Genomic DNA, 26,555 nt, shown 5'->3' with positions numbered 1-26,555 from the left:
AAGTGCTCTGTCAGAAAACTCTGTCAATTTATGGAGGGTAAGAGACCTGCCCAAGGACACACAGCTCATTAATGGTAGAATTTGGATTCTACTGACCTTCCCACTGGGCCTTCCTCTCCCCTATCTTCCTTGCATGATAGAGGCTGCAAATGTAAGATAACCACTTCCTCAGCCTTCTTTTTAGCTGTGGATGGCCACATAACCCATTTAAGCTAATAAGATGATAGAAGAATTCTGCTTGAAGGCTTGTGAGAAAGATTTTGCTCCTGATGTAAGAGAAACTTAACAGGATGAGTCCTCTCACGGGCTTCCCTTCCTAATTTTGTATTCTGTTGGTAGAAGACATGGAGCTCTGAGCTGCTGCAGTCCTCTTGTGACGTTGAGAGGAGCTATCACCAACGCCATGAGAGCAGAAAAGTGTAAAGCAGGTGGGAATAGCCATGGCCCTTGATCACAATAAGTTGCTATGACCATCCACCACTCCACTTCTTGCCATGAATACCTACTTTAATGGGGGAGAATGTTATGTTACTTGCTGCCAAAAAAAAAAAATTCTTATCAATTTAATTCTCATCCCTGCTCATCCAACTTGGACTTTTAAAATATACAATGTCTCATTGTCTAACATTATTCTGGTAGAATGCCTCTTCGAATAAAAATACCCAAATTTCATAAAACATTCATACCTTTCAATATATTTCAGTCAGTATTCATAAAGGAAAAAATTTAATTAAAAATTAATCACAAAAATTCATCATGACATTATTAACAAAAGGATAAATGAGAAGTCTCCAGTTGTTGTTTTTTTTAAAATATAATTGGTAGATCATCAGAATGCCATACGAAATTTTAAAAAGCAGATCAGGAGACAACAAAAAGGAGGTGTGTCTCAGATGGAGTGGCCCTAATAGAAGCCTTGTCACTCTGCACAACTATTAACAACCTGACTTATCATATAATGTTGTAAGCATTTTTACATCCTAATACAATCATTTGTAACTTAAATTTAAACAGGCAGTTGACTGCGTTTTACTTATGTTTTAGTAAAATTTGGTTGAGAGGGTTGGGTTGCATATGACACGCTGAATTTTTTTCCCACTTAAAATGATGGAAAATTAAATCCCAGTTGGTGTTTGTGTGTAAAATGTCTGATTTTCAGGAATGAATTCCAGAAAGCACAGATGTGGTAAGAAAACTGAATTTGAATTGTTTTATAAATGCTTTCACTGAATTACAAATCAATACCCCTCTTGTATTAAAAATCAATATGATAATTGGTTGTATTAAGTGTTTCTGCATCTTCTGCCAAACAGTGATTACTCATTTGTTCTCCTTAAGTTTCTGCACCACAGAGCCCCAGGCCTAGCTGTGCCTTAGACACACCTGGGGATCTTCTAAAAAATATAGGTGCACGTGTCCCACCCCAGTTGGATTAAACAGAATCTCTAGAGGCAGGGTTCCTGCATCAGTATTTTTTTTTAACATCCTGCATCATTATTAAGTATACTCAGTTTGAGAACCACTGCTCTAAATAACAAATTCTTCCAAGAACTTAGGAATAGGAAAACACTGATATAACAAGACTTATAAAACCTACTAGGGTCCTTTTTATCTTGGCTACCAGGAAGCTCAAACAAATAGTAACTCTCTTGTCCCTGGTTCTTACTTCAGTTAATTCTCTCCTTCCTCCAGATGTTCAGAGGCTGATTCTTTTAAGTCACTTGTATTACAATAAAATCCAAAATCTTCTGTGCTGTATCATCAGAATCCACCCACTGTAACCAATCATTCTAGCATATGACCACACACGAACACACACACACAGCAGGGCTTAGCCTACTCCAGGAAGCCACACCTCTTGCTTTTGACTTAATCTTTTTTCCCTCTCTAGAAGTTAGATTGCCTTAAACATGTTCTACAGTGATTAAAACCTTGACTAATCCAATTTTCTATGAATCAGTTATCAAATATTAATATCAACCTACTTTCTGTGGCTTAAAAAATATTTTACTTTGGGAACAAAATATATGGCCTCATTTATGCCTGAGTTCATCAACCAGTTAAAATTTTTTGTGTTGTTCTTTTCATCAGCTCTGACAAAATGATACAGAATTAGACACCCTGTGAACTGTTTCTTTGCTCTAATGTCTGAGCTGCGCTTCACTAGAGGGAATAAAATAATCCACTGTCATTTCTGTTTTTATCATATTCATTTTTTTGGCAGAGAATTTATTCACTCTTCACTATATAGTTATTTATGTGCTACAATCTCGCATTTTTGCATTCCCCAGAGAATGCACCATTAAAACTCTTAATGTGACACCTCATATTTTTAGTAGACTAGAAAATAGTTACAATTTTAATTTAAATTGAAATGACTATGTAATAGCTGGACAAATCAGTTTGAGATCCCCAGAGCTCTTAATTGTAATTCTCCATTGTTTTCTATGCATAAATTTCTTTTCCAAAGTGTTCATTTTGAAATACTCACTCATTTTTTTTTCAGCTGTTCCATGCTCATTCCAAACTCACTTATTTAATAATTTTCTATGGTTAACAACTTCACGATTAAACTTTAATGTTAAATATAAATGGTTGAAATAATAAGCTTATTAGAGTGTTTAGAAAAGAGAGAGGATTGGACATTTAAGGATTGATGAATTGAAGTACAAAGTGTAAGAATAGGAGAGAAATTCAGTCTGGCCAAGAACAAAGCAGAGACATAGATTTTTTTGGGGGGGTGTATATATACATATATACATCATACAAATATATATGCTGCTGCTACTAAGTCACTTCAGTCGTGTCTGACTCTTAGCAACCCCATGGACTGCAGCCCATCAGGCTCCTCCATCCCTGGGATTTTCCAGGCAAGAGTACTGGAGTGGGCTGCCATTGCCTTCTCCGACAAATATATATACATCTCATATATATATATGACTCTTGCGACCCAATGGACTATAGCCTGCCAGGCTCCTCCATCCATGGGATTCTCCAGGCAAGAATACTGGAGTGGGTTGCCATTCCCTTCTCTAGAGGATCTTCTCGACCCAGGGATTGAACCGGGGTCTCCTGCATTGCAGGCAGATTCTTTACCATCCTAGCCACTAGGGAAGGATATATATATATATATATATATATATATATATATATATATATGATATGTATGTCCAAGTCTGCTCCAAGGATTGGACAGAGGAGCCTTCTCTGATGGAATTCAGAGCTAGAAGCAGCTATGAGAGTATATAGCCTAACCTACTCATTTTGCATAAGAGGAACACAAAGTTGCAAAAAGAGAATTTTTTTTTTCAAAATCAAATGATGTCTTAGCAAGACCAGGGTAAGAGAAGAATCAGAAGTGAACTAAAAAAGAGGGTAAGAGGCAGTCAGATAACCTCTTTTCTAGAATCCCCACATCTACCAACACAAAAGTCAGAGCAGTAAAGGATATCACAGCCTCCCACTTGCTGTGCTGAGGATATTTCACAGCATCTGATTCTCAGTTTAAAAACACGAACACCACCTGTGCTCCTGTCAGATCAGATTTTATTTTCACTTGGTCTGGCAATGTTAAGAAGGTTAAAATGTCTCCAATAGAAAACCAGTGTAATGCCTCTCAAATAAGCCTTGAAAGGTCTGCTCAGCTGTTCTGAACATTATTGGAAGTAAGAACTCTATACTTGTCCCTCCATGTGTGCATCCGTGCTTAGCTGTTTCAGTCGTGTCCAACTCTTTACAACCCCATGGGCTGTATGTTGCCCGCCAGGCTCCTCTGTCCACAGGATTCTCCAGGCAAGAATACTAGAGTGGGTTACATGCCCTCCTCCAGGGGATCTTCCCCACTCGGGAATCAAACCTGTGTCTCCTGCATCTCCTACATTGCAGGCAGATTTTTTGCCACTGAGCCACCAGAGAAGCCCTTGCCCCTCCATGCCACACCCCAAATCCCTAGAATACACACAGAGGACCTAATGAAGGTTGATTGCTAAGTTGTCCCTCTATTGAGTGAAGAAAATTTAAACAACCTAGACAAGAGCCTTAGATAAATTCTGACAGATATGGAATCTAACACTGACCCTGCTACTAATTGGCCATGTGACTTTGGTCAAGTTCATTGACCACACTGGGCCTCAATTTACTTATATAAAATGAGAAGACAAGTCTAAAGGCCTATCCGTTCAGCTCTGATATTCTATGGTTCCAATTCTATCCCTTAATTTCATCTTCAGGGTCTTTCTGTGTTTAGTCCCTCAGTCATGTCTAACTCTCTGTGACTCCGTGGCCTGTAACTCGTCAGGCTCCTATGTCCCTGGAATTTTCCAGGAAAGAATACTGGAAAAGGTTGCCATTTCCTACCTACTCCAGGGGATCTTCCCAACCCAGGGGTCAAACCCAAGTCTCCTGCATCTCCTGCATTGGCAGGCACATTCTTTACCAGTAGCACCACCTGGGAAGCCCTCATGGTCTTCACTTGACATATATAGAGTGTGTACTATAGGCTAGACTCTCGTTTGACACTGGGAATATCAAAGTGAAAAAGACACCATCTCCATTCTCCAGAGTCTCAGTCTACTGGAGTGAGATGAATAATAAATAATGTGGAAATTAATATTATCTAATAATTAATATTATTAAATATTATTAATATGCTGGGGTAACAGATTTAAACTGAGACTATCCCAGGCAACTTGGGATGTATGGTCACTCTAAAGACGGGGATTATAGGAGAAAATAGAGTTTGTGGAGATAATAAGTTTAGGTCTAGAAATGTTTCCTTTTAAGTGCCTATGGGACATCCAAATGGAGGACAATGGAAAGTCGGACACAGAGGCTGGGAGCTGAGGAAAGAGGACTGGGCCAGAGATTTAGATGTGGGAAGCATCATGAGCCACAGGACAGATGAGAACATCTAGAAACGTGTGAAAAGCAGAAAGAGAAATGGCCAAGCCAGAAGCCTAGAACTAATATCTAAGGGACAGACAGAAAAAGAGGCTGGAAAGAAGATTGAGGAGTGGTAGGAAAACCAGAAGAGAATATAACCAAAAGCAGAAGGGGGTTCCAGATGGAGGAAGTGGTCAACAGCGTCAGGGAACAGGAATAAGGTAGTCATTGAATTCAGCAGTGGTGTTCAGTGGTGGTGTGCTTGGGGACTCTACCTCTGGGCGGTTTCCTCCATAGCCACACTCTAATATCCCCTTCTGACCATAGCATTTCTCTTTAAACCTCATCCCATCTGCTTGGAGTCTATTTGTGGGTATGAAAAAATGGAGATGATATCCGAAGAGTGTAGAATACTATTACTTAAAAGATCGAATTGCGTCAAGAATTGCTATTTGTAAAGCACTTTGCAAACCAGAAATATCATACTGAAATTCTCTTTTTCTCCTACCCAACATCCTTTCTGCCTCCAAGATTCACTACTTGTCCTCATCTTCATTCTCCTTCCTTTGTGCCTTCAATCTTCATCTTCATAGGTCTTACCTGTCTAGGCTCCATCCAATTGTTGCCATCAAATCCATGAGCATGTGGTCTGAATTTCTTGCCTCTACTTCTCATCAGTGTTCCTGTGGCCCTGAGGTCAAGCTTCTGCCCCACCACACTCTTGAAGCTGCCCCTGGTTCCTCCTTGACAAATCTAACGCCCTTGTCTCATTCCTTAGCAGCCTTGTCCTCTCTGTAGCATCAGGCACCACTGTTTATCCCTCTTTCAAAGGTCTTCTCTCTTGACTTGAATGGCTTATTGTTTCTTCTCCCATAGAAAAGTAGTAACAGCGGCTAGATCCAGCTGCAGTTTGCCTGGAGTGAGACAGTATCACCCTGAGGCCTGGGGATATGCTGGGCCATTGAAAGGGCCATTTCTTCCTTCCTAAAGCCAGATCCTAGACTTGAACTCTCTACCAAGAAAGCCCTGGGGCTCCCATTCTGCAACATAAAAATCAGATCCTAGATTCTCCTGTCAAGAACCACATAGAATTATTGCTTCTCAGGGTTACAAGGGATTCACAAATGATTTAGTTCAAAAGTCACCAAATGTTTATAAGCCTTCCTCCACAGTCCCAGCTGAGGGTTCAGTGGGTAAAGAACCTGCCTGCAATGCAGGAGATGCTGGAGAGATATGGGTTAGATTCCTGGGTTGAGAAGATCCCCTGGAGGAAGGCACAACCCACTCCAGTATTCTTGCCTGCAAAGAGTCAGACACGACTGAAGCAACTGAGCACAGCACATCATTCCAGCTGAGGGACTGTCTTGTTTCTACTGGAGCCCTCCAGGGATAGGGAACTGGCCATTTCTAGGCAAGCATCTTTCCTTCCCAAATAGCGAAGGAGAAAGGCCTCCCTCATAGCAAACCTACAAGGATTCCCCTGTAGTTCAGTTGGTAAGGAATCTGCCTGCAATGCAGAAGACCCAGGTTCGATTCCTGGATCAGGAAGATACCCCTGGAGAAGGAAATGGCAACACTCTAGTAGTCTTGCCTGGGAAATCCCATGGATGGAGAAGCCTGTTGGTCTACAGTCCATGGGGTTGCAAAGAGTCGGACATGCCTGAGCAACTAAGCACAAACCTGTGCATTTGGTAGTATTCTTCTTTATACCCAATGGGTCCATCCATAAAAGTTCAAATCTCTCTTCCATAAATCTTCAGATTTCTGAAGATACCTGTTACATCTCATTCTTGTCTCCATGAAGCCTGGCCATTCCTTCCCCCATTCCTCACATCACATAGCTTCAATTCCCCTCATGACCCTGACCCACTTATCTGAAAGTAACCATTTCCAATAGTAAAGTGTGCGTGTGGGTGTGGGTGTAAGTGAATAAAAGGAATTTTTTTTAGTTTTCCTTTAAGTAGTTCATTTTTGCAAACATCAGGGAACAATTTCCGAGAGGCAGCATGACATATGATGGCATAGGAACAAGGTTACCCAGAGCCCAGCACATCAGACAGTCTGGAAAACCCTTAAGTGAAGAACGCTTGTCTCCATGAAACCTTGATAATTTAAAAGGGACAATGACTATCTGAAGCAGTCAAGGTCTCCATTAAATTCTGCAAAGCTAGACGACAGGAAAGGGGGGCTTCTCACGCAAGGGGACCCTTTGGTCTTTAGCGACATCATTATCTGTGGGTTATTACCATTACTACAAATACTAATACACTTTTATTAAGCACTGGCAATGACCCAGGGCAAGTGAGTTTAAGTTCATATTATATCCATTTTCATTATCGAGAGAAAAGAGGAGAATGAACAAAGGACTGTAATGTGAAATTCTAAAGTAGGAAAAATGAAAAAAGGTTAATTAAAAAAAAAACCCACAGAGTAAAGAGAAAGGCGCCAACTGTTCGTGGTCAGGAGTCATGATGGATGGTGGATCTTGTCACCCTGGACTTGTCCCCTATGATTTCTTTCCATCTCCCTCTCTAAAAAGAGCCTCCTCTCAGCTAAGGGCATGGCAGGGACAGGGCAAGGGTGGGGAGAAGGAAGTAGACTTATCTCAAGGGTCCCTGAAATTCTACAAATCAGTGTTTCCTGATTCTAATGTCTAGCCCAAAACAGAATCAAATTTAACATTTAAAATATAAAAATAAAATGAAAAGATTAAATCCTGAGGGACACTCACTTGCCTTTTTTTTTGCACCCTTGACTCAAAGAATTCCACTCTCAGCTCTGAATATTCTACTCTCACCCTGGCCTTCTGTATGGTTTACATTACTTAGGAAACATATCAGAAATTTCCCACTGGACTTCCCTGGCGGTCCAGTGATTAAGACTTCAGGCTTCCACTGCAGGGGGTTCCCTGGTCAGGGAACTAAGATCCCAAATACTGTGTGACACAGCCCAAAAACAGGAAATTTCCCATTAACCACCAAACTTTTCTCAGTCTCCTATGGAATTACACCTTTCTGCTCTATAACTCTGTGTTTGGTAATTCAAAATACTTTTCTGTGGAAGATATTTCTCTCCATCAAGCAAATGCCTGAGGCTTTTTAGAGTGTATAAGCCAGAATGGGAATTCAGAAAAATAAGCAGATCAGCAGAATGGACATCTGAATACAGAGTCAGCATGTTGTCCGGGTCGGAGCATCCTTATGTTTACGTCACATGTTGAGGTTTTTGTAGCCACTCTGTCAGAGCTACTTTTCTTGGCTAAATTTTAATCCATCATTCCAAATTACACATCAAACCTTGGTGTGAGCTAAGAGGGACCCTGAAAGAGGTCTGTACATCTTTGTAGTCTGTTTCCATGCACATGTCATGTTTATAGAACCAAACCTGGAGACAGCCAGTGACTTACCCAGGGTCACACCACTGTGCCAGGTCTGCTGAGTTCTCCCAGTGCCTGAGTCCTGGCATCCAGTGCTCTTCCTGCTAAAGTGCACAGTCTCATAGACAGTGGTACAAATGCCACAGCTGGGCTCAGAGAAGTCTTCACAATGCCTCAGATTTTGAATAAGAGGTCATAGCCAGGCCCTTCCATAAGAGGAACAGGTGCCTCCTGTAACGCTGACTTAGATGAGGACTGGGCAGGAAGGAGATACCAAAAAGCCATTGTGAACTTCTATGCATCTTGGTGCTGCCCAGTGTAGTTTTCACTGAGACCCTTAGCACCTTGATGGCAGGATAATACATGGATTCTTCCCCACATCCCACCTAGTACTAAGTTCAAATTCAATAAATGTTGACTGAGTAGCTGAACTAAATGAAGTTAAAAGTGAGTCAATATAGGGGGACACATGCATACCTATGGCAGATTCATGCTGATGTATGATAAAAACCATCACAATATTGTAAAGCAATTATCCTCCAATTAAAATAAATTAATTCAGTTCAGATCAGTTGCTCAGTCATGTCTGTTGACCCAATGTACCGCAGCACGCCAGGCCTCCCTGTCCATCACCAACTCCCGGAGTTTACGCAAACTCATGTCCATTGAGTTGGTGATGCCATCCAACCATCTCATCCTGTCGTCCCCTTCTCCTCCTGCTCTCAATCTTTCCCAGCATCAGGGTCTTTTCAAATGAGTCAGCTCTTCGCATCAGGTGGCCAAAGTATTGGGAGTTTCAGCTTCAACATCAGTCCTTCCAATAAACACCCAGGGCTGATCAAAAATTTCATAGAGTGAGTCAATAACAAATATTCAACAAATGGCATGAGGTTAACTGGCTAATCATTTGGGGGTGTTAAATTTGGTAGAGGAAGGACTAGGGCTGGGCGTGTGTATCAGATCTGTTTTGGCAAGGCCACTCCACAGATTCCAGTGCGGAGGACGTCGTGAAGCTTGTCTGTGGACCTTTTAGGGGGACCCTGTGCTGAGTTGTACACATAGTTTAACAATTCTTGCAATCCCTCTTCATGGAGGGCATTATTTCTTCCGTTTTACAATTGAGTACCAGAATCTCTCAGAGGCCAAGCAATCGCTCAGTCTCCCAGCTAGGCCATTAACAGAGCTTTTATAATAATGGCCATTTTAAACATCTTAAATATTTTAAAATTGCCAACAACTCTAATGCTCCCACTTAATGACACACCCTTATCAATGTGGGTGTTTCTATTGTCATTAGCACTTTCCCACTTTCTGGCAGTAAGAGATGATCCAGACTCATCTTCCATATTTCCAGCCCCAGTCCTAGAATCAGCCAGTTCTCCAAGGAGCCCTGGTTCCTTTTATTAGAGAATAATATTAGGAGCTAAGATCTGAGCCTTAAGTCTGCTTGCTGCTACCAGGTGTCTTTGAAACTTTCTCAGCTGAAAGAAGAAATATACATACAAATATGAACTTGTGTGTTTATATATAGGTTTATATATTTCTATATGTAACATCTGTATCTATATTAAGGTAAACACTGCATAGATCATTCTAGTTTCCTTCCCTTGTTTATCTGTAAATTTTTACTCCAATGGTGAGAAATCTGGCTTCCACCACCCAAAATCCATTTACTTCAGTTCCAATATCAGAAGTATCAGAATATCACAAGTATCAAAAGTGTTAACCTGTGTTCCCATGAGAAACAACTTTATCATTGAGAGTAGAGTGCTTATGTGTGGTTCCTTTTGCACTGAATCTTACACACTTCCCTCATTTCCAAAGTTACTTAGGCCTCCTCTCCCTTTAAAGAGGTTGTTTCATACATCTGTAATACAGTTAGACCCTCTTGTCACAGTGTACCTTTCTTCCTGGGTTATCTCACCTTCTAAATGATTTTTTAAAAATTCATATTACAGTCATGCTATAGAATGAAGGCTTGTGTCTGTCCCTTACTCCCCAATTCATATGTTGAAACCTAATCCCCAATGTGATGCTATGTGGGGATGGGACCTTTAGAAGGTGATTATGTCATGAGGATGGGGCCCTTGTGAATGGAATTAATGCCTTTACAAAAGTCCCCAGGGAACTCACTCACTCCTTCCTTCATGTGAGGTCACGAGAAGACATTCATCTCTGAACCAGGAAGCAAGCATCTACCAGCACCTTGATCTTGGACTTTCCAGCCTCCAGAACTGTGAGAAATAAACGTTTAAGCCAGCCAGTCTATGGTTCATGGCTACAGCAGCCTGAATAGATTACAACAAATATTTACTCACTGTGCTCAAAGTTCGATAGATTTTGACAAATGCATATTATGTACCCACCATTAAAGTATCATACAGTAGCTTTACCACCCTAAAAACTCCCTGTGCTTTGCCTATTCGACACTCCTTCCCATCACATTGATCTTTTTAATGTCTCCAGTTTAGCCTTTTCCAGAACAACTGCAACCACACAGTAGATAGTCTCTTCAGATTGATTTCTCTCACATAGCAATCTATGTTTAATGTTCTTCCATGTCTTTTCATGGCTTGATAGCTCATTTCTTTTTATTGCTGAATAATTTTCCACTGTATGGGTGTACCACAGTTTGTTTATCCAGTCAAATATTCAAGGACATTTTTGTGGCTTCCAATTTTGGGCAATTATGAATAAAGTTATTATAAACATTCACATGCAGATCTTTTTGTGAACCTAAGTTTTCAAATCAATTGGGTAAAGACTTAAGAGCACAATTACTGAGTTATATAATGAGATTATGTTTAACTTTGTAAGAAACTCCTTCCTGAGTTTCAAAACGTCTTCCTGAGTGCATGTACCGTTTTGCATTTCTACCAGCAATGAATAAGAGTTACTGCTGCTCCACATCTTTGTCAGTATTTGATATTATCAGTTTCTGGATTTCAGCCATGCCAATAGTATCTCACTTTAATTAGAAATTCCCAGTGATAAATGATGTTAAGCACCTTGTCATATATTTATTTGCCATTTGTTTATCTTTGATGAAGCATCTATTCAGATATTTCATTCATTTTTTAAGTTGTATTATTTTCTTATGGTTGACTTTTAAGAATTCTTTTATTTTTTGGGTACAAGTCTTTTACCAGAAAAGTGTTTAGCAAATGTTTTCTCCCATTCTGTAGGTTGTCCTTTCATTATGTTGATGGTGTCCTTTGAAGCAAGATTTTAATTTTGACAAAGTATCAACTTTTCCTCTTGTTGCTTGTGCATTTCATGTCACATCTAAGTAACCATTGCCTAATCCAAGATTGAAGGCAAAAGGAGAAGGGGTCAGCAGAGGATGAGATAGATATTAATAGCATCCCCGGCTCAATGGACATGAATTGGAACAAACTCTGGGAGACGGTGGAAGACAGAGGAGCCTGGCACGCTATAGTCCATGGGGAGGGAAAGAGGCGGACACAACAGAAAGACTGAACAGCAACAAAACAAATCCAAGGTCATGTTTAATCCTGTATTTTTAAAGCATTTTTATCATTTTAGCTTTCACATTTAAGTCACTGATACACTTTATTTCTTATAGTGTGAGGTAGGAGTCCAACTTCATCTTTACATGTGGATATCAAGTTATCTGAGCACCATTTGTTGAAAACGCTGTCCTTTCCTCATCAAATTGTCTTGACTTCTTTGTCAAAAATCAGTTGACCATTGTGATAGGCAGAATGCCCTCCAATCAAAGACACTGCAATCTAATTTCTAGAATATATGAAGATGATATATTACATGTCAAAGAATAAAGCTTCCAGATAAAGTTGCCAAACAGCTGGCCCTATAATGGGAAAATAATCCTGCATTGTCTGGGTAGGCCCAATGTAATCATCTTTGTTTGAAGATAGAGGATGATGGCCACAAACTGAGAATTGCAAGCAGCCTCTAGAAACTGGAAAAGGAAGTGGATCCTACTTTTAAGAAAGGCTTTTAAATATATAATTCTATAGGCCTGTATTACACAATAGTCATAATTATAAAAATAAGCTCTTTAAAAATACATGAAATCACTGTGGAATCCAGAAGCTGAAAGTCATTCAATTCTTATTCCCTTAGTAGACTGTATTCTCCTTACTCGGGAAGACTTTGAACTCGTTACTTTTACTAAAGAGAATCATGTAACACACTCAACTGTAATACACTTATTACACTGTAGTGAAGTCTGAAATAGTGATGTTTTCCTATGTCTTAACCATTTTGTGTAAAATTGCTGCTATAAGAAACTAATATTTTAATACATAGCCTATATATGCTTTATATATTTATATTAAATATTATATTTATAATATAATCATGCTTTCCTACATGGTACAATTTCAGGAGAGAGGTATTACCTCTATACTTTGGAGCCTATCATGCCTGGTTCAAATCCAACACACTTTTAAGCTTTATACAACCTGAAGAGAGTTGTTAATTTGCCTTTCTGAGACTCAGTGTTCCCCTCTGTGAAAAGGGATACCACCTCCCTTGCACTCTGCAAATGTGTGTAATACATGTTACAATGATTTGAAAACACTGATCTAAATCAGGGGTCAGCAAACTTTTTCTGTAAATACTTTATGATAGTAAATACTTTCTGTTTTCTTGGTCATACATTATAAAAACCAATCAACCCTGCCACTGAGAAACAAAATAGACAATATGAGCTATTTTATATTGGCCATGCTCCCATAAAACTTGGCCAAAAAAGACTGCAGGGTGGCCCACAAGCCTGTTTGCTGACCCCTCACACAAATCATCTGGCATGGTATCTGGCACACAGTGGGCACTCAATACTGGACAGCTCTATAACCTTCACTTTGTTTCTATCACAGTCAACAAACACAATCTTTTACTGCTCCTGAGATTCAGTCACCATTCTATCATTCCTAACTTCCAAAATATTCAAAACTACCTATAATGATGCTGCAAAAGCTTCTGGGGGGTCTCTCTCTGCTGCCAACATCCAAACAACTGATTATCTTCCATGATGTTACTGGACTGCAGATGCTAAGGTAGACAGGAACTTCAGGACTGTTGGTTCAGCTCATACTTAAACCCCTTCTATGACCCATCTCACAAATAGCTGTCCAACATGTCTGAATACTTCCAATGAAAGGGCAATAGTCTAAGTGTCTTTTCTCTTGTCTGGTAGCTTGGAGTTTTTCTGAAAGCTCTTTATTGTGAGTTTAAGTTCAATATGGTTCAGGGACTTCCCTGGTGTCCAGTGGTGAAGACTCCACACTTCCACCGCACAGGGAATGGGTTCAAGCTTTGGTCCAAGAACTAAGATCCCACATGCCATGCAGTGTGGCCAAAAAAAGGAGTTCAACTTGTGGTTGAACTTGATAAGCATATATTGAGTCCCTACTATATTCCAGAGACTACTACATGCTGGAGACACAAAGATGAATAAAATATAACCTCTACCTCCAACTCTTCACTGGACTTTGCCTGTTATTCTCACTAAAACAAGACACATATCCTCTCCCCTTGTGAGTCCTCCAGTTTTCAAACTCCCAATTCCTTCAACAATCCTTTACAAATTCCCTCATCCTCCTTTACACTGCCTTCCTCTGGACATAAAATCACACAGGCCTTACAAGAAGCCCAGCTATGGCTGGACGATGGAGAACAAAGCCAACCGACAACTATGTAGATTTAGTTTAGTGTCAACAATCTAAACCGTATTTGCCTCTTGAGAACTAACCCAGCCTCATTTACTTAACTACACCTATATCCCTTTAATTCTCCAAATGGTTCTATAGAATTAGAGCTAAGTGACAGATTTTTAGATGATATGGCAACTATTAACATTTTTTCTTAAAGAAAAGGAAGATTTTAGCCTAAATAGCAATCAGGGAACCTATTTTAACTTGATCCAGTCTGATGGGTAGCAGAACTAATAATAGCATTTCTAGACTAAATTGATCCCCCAAAAAATTTTTTTAATTTTTAAAAAATTTTAAAGGTAAATATACTAAAAACTCCAATTTAAGGATTTCAATTGTTAGACCAGGTGTTTAAAAAAGAAAATAAAATATAAAATATTATTTCTTATATTAAGGTTAAGCAGTGTTTTTAAAATGTGTTCATGTGATGGATCCTAAAGCAAAATGTGCTTCTTACTATGGTTCATGGTCAGAAGTTTTTCAGAATCACTGTTCTAGACCTGCCATCTGCTATAGAAACAGAAGAGTAATCCTTCTGTCTTACAAAAATATATAAATTGGGTTTTAGAAAATTAAAACTTCCGTTCTTCAAAAGACACCATCAAGAAGTACAAAGACAACCTACACAAAAATAAAAAAATTACAAATCATGTATTTGAAAGGGGACTTATATCTAGAACTATAGAATTCTTACAACTCAACAGTAAAAAGAAAAACAGCCCAATTAAAAATGGGCAAAGGATCTAAATAAATATTTCTCAAAAAAAAGATGTATAAATGGCCAACAGGCACATGAAAAAAAATGCTCAATATCATTAGTCATTAGGGAAAAGTAAATGAAAACCGCACTAGATACCACTTCATATCTCTTTGCAGGGCTAAAATAAAAAAGACAATAAGAAATGCTAGACTATAAATGTGAAAAAATTAGAACCCTCATACATTGCTGGTGGAATCATAAAATGATTAGCAATTTGTCAGTTTTACAAAATGTTAGATGACTCAGCAATTCCAATCTTAGGTATACACACAAGAGAATTGAACACCTATGTCCACACAAAAACTTGTACACAAATATCCAGAGCAGCATTATTTATAATAGCTATGAAGCAGAAACAACCTAAATATCCATCAACTGATAAATGGATAAATATAATGTGATATATCCATACAATGGAATATTTTTCAGCAGTAAAACAGAAAGAAGTCCTAAAATATGCTACAACATGATGAATCTTAAAAATACTATGATGCTAAGCTGAAGGAAGCTAGACCCCAGAGGCCACATATAAGATTTCATTTATATCAAATGTCCATAGTAGTCAAGTCCATAGAGGCAGAAAGTAGATTAGCAGTTGCCAGGGGCTGTGGGGGGTGCGGGGCGGGGGCAGGGGAGGTTCAGGAATTGGGAGTTACCACTAATGGTTACAAGCGTTCTCTTTCAGGTGGTGAAAAAGTTCTAAAATTAGATTGTGGTGATGGTTGCACAAATAGGAATATACTAAGAACCACTGAACTGTACACTTTAAAGGGGTTATTTTATAGGATGTGAACTGTATTTCAGTAAAGCTGCTATAAAAAAATTTTAAACTCCTTGATAGCACTCCTTTATCAAAACAGTTTAGTGGAGGCTTCAAGTTCCTTCAAGTTTTCATCACTTATTTCCAGCTAAACTTTTGAATCCTCATCCCCTGCTATCCTCCCTGTAGCACCTTCCACCTGTACCCTAAACACACAAGCCATTTTATCATTCCATGCCTTTGTACATACTATTCATGCTGCCAAGAATGTCATACTGTTTTCTCTTTCTATTGAACTCATGTATCTTTTAAGACCAAATACAGTTTCCTTTAAGAAGGAAGGAAAGTTTCCTTACTCCTCCAGACAAAGTTGATCATGCCCTCTATACTACAAGTACTGGTAGATTTAAGTACTGGTTGATTTATATGCATCTGCCCTTTTAATTGCAGAAGGCAATAGCACCCCACTCCAGTACTCTTGCCTGGAAAATCCATGGACGGAGGAGCCTGGTAGGCTGCAGTCCATGGGGTCGCTAGGAGTTGGACACGACTGAGCAACTTCACTTTCACTTTTCACTTTCATGCATTGGAGAAGGAAATGGCAACCCACTCCAGTGTTCTTGCCTGGAGAACCCCAAGGATTGGGGAGCCTGGTGGGCTGTCATCTATGGGGTCGCACAGTCAGACACGACTGAAGCGACTTAGCAGCAGCAGCCCTTTTAATGGGCTTCCCAGGTGGCCCTAGTGGTAAAGAACCCACCTGCCAATGCAGGGACGTAAGAGATGGGGGTTCGATCCCTGGGTCAGAAAGATCCCCTGGACCAGGGAAGGGCAACCCACTCTAGTATTCTTGCCTAGAGAATTCCATAGACAGAGAAACCTGCCGAGTTATAGTCCATAGGGTCACAAAGAGATGGACATGACTGAAGTGACTTACACATACACAACCTGCTAAGAGACTGAACTTGAGTTTATTAGACAGTTTGATATTCAGTCCTAGAACCTAATGCTTATAAGCACTTAGTAAATGTTTACTGAACAAATGAATGATAAAACATTTCCTCACTATTGACTAGAAACACTATTTTTTTCTCCAACTAGTTTAACTCGTAAAATCCATACAAATATAACTTTAGTGCTGACCTTTAGAGACCAGTAAAATGAAATAAAAAGACAAATTTGAGGCCACCCTTGAGACTTTTGGAAAATTACTATAAAGTAACATTTCATAGGGGTTCATAGTTCAGATACTTATCATTGTTGACTGAAAACACTTACTGAAGTCAACACTCTTTTATTCAACATATTAAATGTGTTGTTTAACTCTGGTAACCACAGCTGTGACTTAGTTAACGATCTCAATAAATCCTACTTAAATCGGAGACAGGAAAAAATTATGCAAATGAATTCTTATCTGTTTTTCTGCCCAAGGCATATTTGATAACAGATAAAACATACTCCAAATAGTCTCTACTTAATAGTCAAGAAGCCATTTGAGGTTTTATTTGGATCAAAATCAAATACAAAGAAGAGGAGAAGCCTGCTATGTTCACAAATGATTTTATTTCAGAAAGAAATTACACATTAAAAAGAAGACATAGTTAAGAGCTTACAATCATGTATGGAAGTGATTCCAAGAAAGTAAACAGTTATTAAATATATAAAGCGCATGATTTAAAAAGACAGTAATAGTTAATGACAGATGGGCTTGCCTTAGGTTCACCCACAAAATAGTATCTTTTGTCTAAAAACAAAAAGATATTGGTCTTTGAGACAGCTCTTTAGACATGAGTTTGTACTTCCAGTGGACTTGAAAAATCAAACCAATCACACCAGGCTCCACATAGGCTGTATCACACCCATACTCATCAAGCAGGATGGAAACCATCCATCAATTAAACCTTGCAGCTAGATAGGATGTCTTCCACTAATCTCTTGTAAACCCAGGCATCACCCTTAAGCCGCTGCCTCCTGATACCCACCACGTCGGGTTTTTGAAGCTGGCACACTTCTAGTTCAAACTGCATTGTCACTTTGCCAAAATCTGACTGTGTTTGACACTTCAGTGTATAGCTGTGAAAAACAAGATAAGAAGCCAGTTAGTAGGAGAATCATGAATATTCTGTATAATACAAGAGATTTCTAAGCCTCTAGGAGGCCAGTGGGGAAAATGAACCATGATTTCATATTAAGCAATGTAGTACTGCTTACAGTTTCCAGATGACCTAGCTATGCATTAGTGATGGAGTATGACTAGTGTTTTCCCAAAAGCTGAACCAGAATCTTAAAAAAAAAAAAAAAAAAAGCTGAAAAGGCTTTATCAGAATTCTCCCTTGCTCCAAAGAAAAGTGCTTTATTCATAGCTATACAAGCCATTCATGCTTAAGAAATCTTTTGGCATCCTTTAGGCAAATCTTTCAATGGTGTAACCTGTGAACATCAGGCCATTTCCACAATGTTCACAACAAAAGAAAGCAGAGGGAAGATGAAGAATATTTTATTTTGTGCATTTCATCAGAACTTCTGTCTTTCATATAAATTAAGCTGAAGCCACCAACCTGTTAGTAAGAAACACGTTTTTGAGGTTTTTCTAATAGTGAATGTGACAGTTGTTCAGTTGTGTCCAACTCTTTGCAACCCCATGGACTACAGCACACCAGCCTTCCCTGTCCGTCGCTATCTCCCAGAGTTTGCTAAAATTCATGTCCATTGAGTCAGTGATGCTATCCAACTATCTCATCATCTGTTGCCCCCTTCTCCTTTTGCCTTCAATCTTTCCCAGCATTGGAGCCTTTTCCAATAGGTCAGCTCTTTGCATCAGGTAGCCGAAGTATTGGAGCTTCAGCATCAGTTCTTCCAATGAATATTCAGGGTTGATTTCCTTTAGGATTGACTGGTTTGATCTCCTTGCAGTCCAAGGGACTCTCAAGAGTCTTCTCTAGCACCACAATTCGAATGCATCAATTCTTAGGCACTCAGCCTTCTTTAGGGTCCAACTCTCACATCTGTACATGACTACTGGAAAAACCATAGCTCTGACTATACAGACCTCTGTTGGCAAAGTGATATCTCTGCTTTTCAATACGCTGTCTAGGTTTATCATAGCTTTTCTTCCAAGGAGCAAAGAGTCTTTTAATTTCATGGCTGCAGTCATGTCCGCAGTGATTCTGGAGCTCAAGAAAATAAAATCTGTCAGTTTCCAATTTTTTCCCCTTCTATTTGCCATGAAGTGATGGGGACTGGATGCCATGATTTTAGTATTTTGAATGCTGAGTTTTAAGTCAGTTTTTTCATTCTTCTAGTTTAGTGCTTTTATTCTTCTATTAGTGCTTTAATAATGAAATTTTAGAGAGACACAACTAAGTGGAAATGCTTAGAAATATGAACATCTTAGGTAACCAGAAGAGTTCTGACTGTCCAAACCATGAGATCATGACCCAGGAGGTTTTGATGGCAGTTCTTTCAACAGTGGGAAAGAGATAAAGTGACATACTTTCTAAAGAACGGAAAACCAATCCTATCACATAGACATCATAAAGAGGAGTATGTGTGTATATATATATCTATATATATCTCCTTGATTTGAGGTATCTCATAAATTTAGATTACAACTTAGAAATACTATTATTAAGCAGAACATTAAAGAAAAATAGAAAAAGCAAAAGAAAACTGGAAAAAATTCAGATTTTTCTATTTTGAAAAGTCTAACTTTGAAAGTGGTGACAATATGGTCACTTAAAAAACTTCGAAAGCCCATATAAAACAAAAAGAATAAATTATAAACACAGACACTATCATAAAAGCTTTTTTGGAAAAAATGAAATGGAAGAAATACGTATTTTTAATAAGAGAAGGGACTCAACCTATATTTTCTCAAAGTTCAAAAGACATCAAGTAATGGATAAAAACATGCTTCTTACCCCTTCTGTACAAAGTCAACGTGCTTCTTTGGAAGAACAGACATTATTTCATTCAAGAGTTGATCTGGATTCACTAATCTGGTTGTAGTCACATTATAGTGAGGCTTAAAAAAGAAAAAGGAGGGGTGAGAAGTAAATCCTTACATCAATACAAAGACCATCCTACCTGATTTAGAGATCCCCAACTCCTCAATATAGTACCATTTCAAGTGGAAATATTTCAAGACAAACAGAATTTACAATCAACTCTTAGCAAGTTGGACTGAGATGGCACTGGGAGAGCCTACAGAAATCATGTTTATTAGTAATCACCTCCATATCATCATTTTTATACTTGCATCTTCCTCTCCTACCAGCTTTTTAAATAAGTAAATAAATATGAAAATAATGTCTATCTCTCTGAGCTCTACCTATTTCCCCCTTCTTCTATTGTGATAAAAGATTCCTGCAGTGTAAACTGTGAGAAAACAAATGCCCTAGAAAATTTCACTTGTATATAGTTGGATGTGTTTCCTTAATTCTTTCTTGATTACTTAAGGAATTTTATAGAATCCCAGGAGCTGATTCTATGACAATTCTATGAAGGAATGAATATAACAGGTTTTTCTCATTCACTCACAGCATATTTCTCAGAAATAATTTCATTCCTAATTGGTAACTGTCTATCCATTCATCCAACAACTATTTATTGAAGGCTTACTAGGTCCCAGGCACTGTTTTAATAGGTCCCAGAGACAGACAAGAATCCCTGCCTTCCTAGTACTACCTTTATTGTCAAACAAAATTATACCTTCTATGTCTTTAAGATTTCAGTTCTTTTTATAAATAACAAAATGCTGAGGTTGGAAACAACCCCACTACCTTACTTTTCAAATGAAGAACCTATGACCCAAAGAAGAAATACAAGTTTCTTAAGATGGGGTTTCCCAAAATGTGATAAAAAATTATAACTGGACTTATAACCTAAGTGGCACATGTATACTTTTTTTGGGTCACACTGCATAGCATGCAGGATCTTAGTTCCCTGACAAGAGTTCAAGACTGTACCCAGTGCCACAGAAGCATGGAGTCTGAACCACTAGACCACCAGGGAAGTCCCAGATAAATATTTTTATATATTTGTTTCAATCTGATTTAGAAAAATATAATTAGCAAAAACTAATAATATATGGTTTCCTTTTAAATAAACACAAGATTTTAAAAAGTTAGTCATCTTGATTGTGGTGGTTTCCAAGTGCATTATGCATGCCAAAGTATATGAATTGTACATTTTTAATACATGCAGATTATTGCATGTCAATTATACCTCTAAATCTATTTTAATTCTGCATCACATAATGCTCACTTTGGCAGCACATATACTACAATGCATCATATAAAGAAAGTATCAGAAAAGTAACAGTGTAGATTATACACTGATATGCCTATATGAAGGTGACTGTCAAATGACTGGCGTTCAGGAACCTCAGTTTCAGGTTATAAAAGGAACAAGAGGCACAGCTGTGACAAGCTCCTCTGTCTCTTGGCTTCCAACTCAGGACTTTTTTCACCAAATTAACTTGGTCTTTTCAAGATAATAACAAACTACACACTCAAATCACAATTCAAGTGATTCCTTTTGTAAAATAAAGAAGTGATCTTATTTTATCTATTTAAAAATAAGATTTTTAAAGACTGCTTCCTAAAAGAGGGCTGAACTACATACGACTTGCTATCTTAAAAAACTAAGGTGTTCTTCGTACCATCTTTCATCTTTTTTTTGCCCCATCTCACAGCTTGTGGGATCTTAGATCCCCAAGGGATCAAACCTACGTTCCCTGCAGTGGCAGCACTGGAGCACCAGGAAAATCCCTTTGTACCATCCTTTTAATTTTCTGTAAGTTTATCATTTTTAACTTAACAACCGGGTGGAAACATGAGGCTAATCTCCGAAAGCAAGTCCTTCAGTTCTGAAACACTTTAAACATTAGAAAGGGTTAAAGATCCAAAGTTAGATAAAGTTTCAGATGCTCAGATGTGCTAATTAGAACTGTGGTTCTGCTACACTGGGGTTAAAATGCTCAACACTGACGAAAATAATACTTGACACTGGAACACCTTATATCAATAAAGCATTTCATATGCAATGTAGCATTTCACACAGTCTTGTTTACATATCCCAACTCTGTGAAGCTGCCAGAGACATTCTCTCCAGTTTTTACAAATAAAGACATTGAGAAAGTCAGAGATAAAATGTCTTAGCCAAGCTACACTGTATGAAGCTGAGGCTACAACCCAGGCTTCTCATTCCCATCTTGTCAGTTCTCTCCTACATTCTGGAAGCACTGGGAAATACCTAGAAAGCCAATATCATAGCAGTTCCTACTGAAAAATGCATTCGAGTTCCAAACAATTTACATAGGTGAACATTTCAATGATGTTATCCATTAGTATTTGATAACTGCTTAGCATCTCAATAACGTATATAATTGGACAAGTTTCCTTCATCTTCTTTATTTACTATTCTCATAGAAATGACATATGATTTTCATAATCCCAGTGTCAGGGTTTGAAATACCTCACAACTGTCTCCAACTAGAGAAATCTCAGAATAAAAGGATAAAATATGCCTAATAAACAGTCATATGAAACATAAAACTCCAGTGAATTACATAAGTTCTACAAGGCAACAGACACTAATGGAGAAGTCCTATCTTCTCTCACTTTAAGATAGAACATAAATGGGATCTCAGAACATTTCTCCCCCGAAGCGCCCAGCCTCCCTTCTGGGCCTGTTGCTATTCTCCTCACACACACCACACTCAAAGTTCAAATTAACTTCCTCTGCATTCAAATATTTTGTGAGGGCCTACAAATGCACCCATGTGTCAGGGACTCCTCTATGTACCAGAAATAGGACAACTGAGCACAAGTTCCCACCCTTAAGACAGTTCCTCAAACATGCCCCACGCTTCCTCATCTCCATGTTGCCTCTGAGATTAATCCCCCTACCTGAACTTGAATATTTAAATTTTAGTTATTTGTCCCCCTAAAAGATAAACTGTATGTAATTTACCTCTGCATTAAGCCTACTGCACAGTAACATGTATACTTTAGGTGCTCAAAAAATATATACATATTAGCTAAACAGATGAATAAGTAAATTAAAAATACTAATCAATTCATGCATTCAGTACTTTTCTTTGGAAAAAAAATAGTACAATTATCAGTCAGCTTCTAAAATCCATGTTAAAGAACTTCAGTCCACCTACCTTTAGTCTTCTTGGCCCATCTTTGACAGAGCCTTTCCTTTTGCTCCTGGTAAGCACTGTGATAACCTTATCCAACCCCTTCTCAAGGCTCCCAAACACTTTGGTTCCTTTTCTTTTTGGAGTTTCCTCTACATGTACTTGGTTGAGATTGAGTTCTACTGAGTGACACCTGAGGGGAAAAAAGCAAAAAACCTCATGAGTAGGAGCTGGACTTCCTCCTGTTGGCCCCTCACAGAGATGCTTTTGTCCTGCCTGATAGGTGCCAGGTATGCCCAGGCCAGGCCATCTTATTCTTCTTCAGGGAGCATGAAAGCCATCTCCCACCCAAAGCAGCCATCACCTGTCCACCGAGCCAAATGCCAAAATTATTTTTTCCCCTACCTTTTTTATTTTTAATGTCAAATCTGTAGAAGAGTTGAGCAAAATATATAACAACCACCCACATATCCTTCTAGATTAATATTATATTAATATTTTGTCACATTTGCTTTATGTATATATAATAAATATATTAAAAATAAGCCATCAAAGTAACCCATATGAAGATATCACAACCCTTTATTCTAAAACACTTCAGTACACATCAATGTATCAATATTTTCCTACATAACCACAATCTCATTATATCAAGAAAATGAGTAATAATGCCATGCGTGCATGCTCAATCGTGTCTGACTCTTTGCTTCTGTTAGTAGACATCTGTACTCCATTGGCAGAAGTGTAGGGAAAGATGGGCCTCAGCACAGGAACCCTGGCCCCAGCCTCCCAGCCGGCTGTATTTTTTTATTTATTTATTTTTGGCTGTGCTGGGTCCGCACTGCGACACGGGCTTTTCTCTGGTTGTGGTGAGCAGGGGCTACCCTCCAGCTGCAGTGTATGGTCTCCTCACTGAGGTGGCTTCTCTTGGGGGGAGCACAGGCTCTAGGACACACAGGCTTCAGTACTTGCAGTTCCCAGGATCTGGAGTACAAGCTCAATGGTTGTGGTTCACAGGCTTAGCTGCTTTGCAGCTTGTGGGATCATCCCAGATGAGGGATCAAATCCATGTCCCCTGCACCGGCAGGGGGATGCTTTACCACTGAGTCACCAAAGAAGCCCCTGCTGTATTTTAAGTTAAGGTGTCGATCCTCCTGCTGATGAGTCCCACAACTGCCCCCTGAGGAAGGCAGTGTCAACATCTTCAGTAACGACCACAGACAATGGTTATACAGACATTCCTACAGTCCCTGACAGAATTCACATGCTGGTTTACCTTAATTGGGTTTATCATATATGAAAAAAGGAAATCTGGTTACATATACTGAAGAGCAAACGAGTCTTAAAAACTGAACACTTACCGCCTCTCAGGGCTAATGACTCCTGTTATTAACTTCTCTGTTCCTGTTGAATTTACCGGCATTTTAATTGGGGTTTCTTTCAGGAACTGGTTTCCAGCTATTAGAAAAACAAAAAATACAAACCATATGTAGCTTACATGCTATGGTTTCAAAATTTTTATCAATAATGCATGTATCACCTCATTCACTGGCTCAGAAATACTGTAATCACTTGCCCAGTGATGTTAACACTCTAATTCTTTAAAGAAATGTTTCCATGTGATTTATAATAAAAACAAAATCATTTTGCTTTACAAGTGTGACTCTGCTTTTTCTTCACTGTAAAACTGAGGCCATGCTTAAGATTTTGTTATAAATATCACATGACAAATCTAAATAGAACATATAAATAAGACTTCATGATTACTGATTCTCCTTTCTATAAATAAAAGTCAGTGTGTATTTATACCTTTAATTGATATATTACTGAGAGGCGTTAACTCAATTCATAGCCCTTTCAACTCCTGTCAGGCAAAGAGAACAGTTCCCTGTGAAAGCTGACAAAAGTTATTAAAGAGGTTGTGAGCTTTAGTTATTTTTATAGTCCATATTCCAGAATTTGGGGTTTTATTCTAGCAGTGTATTTGTAACTGATATAGTTTGTGACAAATCTGTGTTAACAATCTGGTTACTGCTAATTAACTTTTTGTTCATGATCTAAAAGTTGTATACTGCTTAGAAATATAAGATATCAAGGTTTTAAAAAGAGATCAGAGGTTTTATTTATGACTATATAGCATTACTCTCACTGGTTCCCCAAGAACAATAAAATAAGATTAATCAACAATACCTATGAAAACAGTTTTCATCTTTGTGTACTGAGGGTATCTACTACCATACATAGTTACCTTCAACAAACTCTCATTAAATGGATTAGACAGGATTCAGAAAAATAAAACTAATTCTTAGGTCAAAAAATGACTCAGAGGGACTGCCCTTTTGATCCAGTCGCTAAGACTCCATGCTTCCAAAGCAGGTGGCTCAGGTTTGATCCCTGGTCAGGGAATTAGATCCCCCATGCTGCAATGAGGACCCAGAGCAGCAAAATAATAAAAAATAAATATTAAAAATATGACTCAGAGCAAAAGTAAAATGCAAAGTGCTGATGGAGGCTATCAATTGGGGCTTCGGCCACTGCTTCTCTTGGCAGCCCTTATGTTTAAAGAAAAATGGCCAAAAATAGCTTCTGACCAATGTAATCTCTCACAGGGACAAGATATGTAAATTAATGACACTTTAAGATTATAAATTCCAAACTACCTATATTTTCAAAACTTTCAGGATTACATACATTTTTTTATTGAAAGTCAATAATAGAAGGGACTATTTTTAAAAAATAATTAAAAAAAAAAGCCCTGAATGGGTTGAGTTAAAAGGTCCATTCTAGTTCCCTGCCCAACTCACAACTCACAACGGACCTTGCAGGTATATTAAGAGAAATAAGAGAAGAGAAAGAGATACGATGCAAGAGTAGCAATTACTGAGATCCTACTATATGCAAATATTATCTCATTAACACTCATAAATAACCACAGGCTTTCACACATCACACCAAACCAGCCTCATGATTTTAGGAACAGTGTTGATTCAACTGGATAATGTTATCAACAGAACTTCCAGCAAATATTCTCACCAAGTGTTTCATAATATCTTTATGTATAAGAAGTAGACTCTAGAACTGGCTATCAGTTAGTCAGTTAGCAAACTGGAAACACAATGGCAGGATGTGGGCAGCCATTCACAAGGCAATGCTTCACAGTGTAGGTTCATTAAGATTTTAACATAACACATGAGTAGGTCACAATTGCTGGAAAGACAACTGATAAAGTTTAGGTGTCATTTCTTTAAAGTGACAAAGACTAGATCACAGTAAATAAAATCCCTTCAGGCTCTCTCTAATTTATCCATTTCTTCATTCAACAGAAATGGCCCCCATTATATACCAGGCACTAGTGGTAAAGAACCTGCCTGCCAATGCGGAAACATGAAAGACACAGGTTTGATCCCTGGGTTGGGAAGATCCCCTGGAGGAGGGCATGGCAACCCACTCCAGTATTCTTGCCTGGAGAATCCCATAGACAGAGGAGCCTGGAGGGCTACGGACCATGGGGTTGCAAAAAGTCAGGCAGACCGAAGCAACCTGGCATGCATGCAGGCACCTAGTAGGCACAAGATACCAAGTATGGCTCCAGCTAGGTACTATGCCATGTCACAGTAAAGTAAGACAGCGCCTCCTCTCATGACACTGTCTCATCCTGGTGAGACCTAGTACTGGAAAACTGGATTCAGTTCTAGGCACTATGTTTTAAACAGAGTGACAAAACAGAATGTGCCCAGATAACATCAGCTATGAAAACTCTGAGATGTCACCCAATGAAGAGGAAATCAAGGTAAATGAGAGAGAGCTGTAATATAGACACAGCTCTAGGTATCCAGAAGGGCATCAGTAATAGAACAGGCAGAACAGGATCAGACACCAGAACTGGAGCTCCAGACCAGTAAGAAGGGCTCAGCAAAGACTTGAATGGA

The 26,555-nt window shown here is 38.7% G+C and overlaps 1 protein-coding gene across 2 annotated transcripts in view; it reads right to left on the bottom strand.

The window, feature by feature from the left end:
- Positions 1–17,023: 17,023 nt before the first annotated feature.
- The window catches only part of MELK (maternal embryonic leucine zipper kinase), a 71,749-nt gene continuing 62,217 nt past the window's right edge, over positions 17,024–26,555 (bottom strand). For both annotated transcript variants that reach the window (XM_025281733.3, XM_025281732.3), the window contains 4 exons: positions 23,988–24,084; positions 22,651–22,819; positions 19,400–19,503; positions 17,024–17,552 (listed from right to left, as the gene is read on the bottom strand). In XM_025281733.3, coding sequence (XP_025137518.3) covers positions 17,375–17,552; positions 19,400–19,503; positions 22,651–22,819; positions 23,988–24,084 — 548 coding nt within the window. In that variant the 3' untranslated portion in view covers positions 17,024–17,374. The remainder of the gene's footprint in view (positions 17,553–19,399; positions 19,504–22,650; positions 22,820–23,987; positions 24,085–26,555) is intronic.

This window comes from Bubalus bubalis, chromosome 3 (assembly GCF_019923935.1).
Source record: "Bubalus bubalis isolate 160015118507 breed Murrah chromosome 3, NDDB_SH_1, whole genome shotgun sequence".
Lineage (NCBI taxonomy): Eukaryota > Metazoa > Chordata > Mammalia > Artiodactyla > Bovidae > Bubalus > Bubalus bubalis.
The sequence above is the reverse complement of the archived record's forward strand: the minus strand, read 5'-3'. Positions and strand labels throughout refer to the sequence as shown.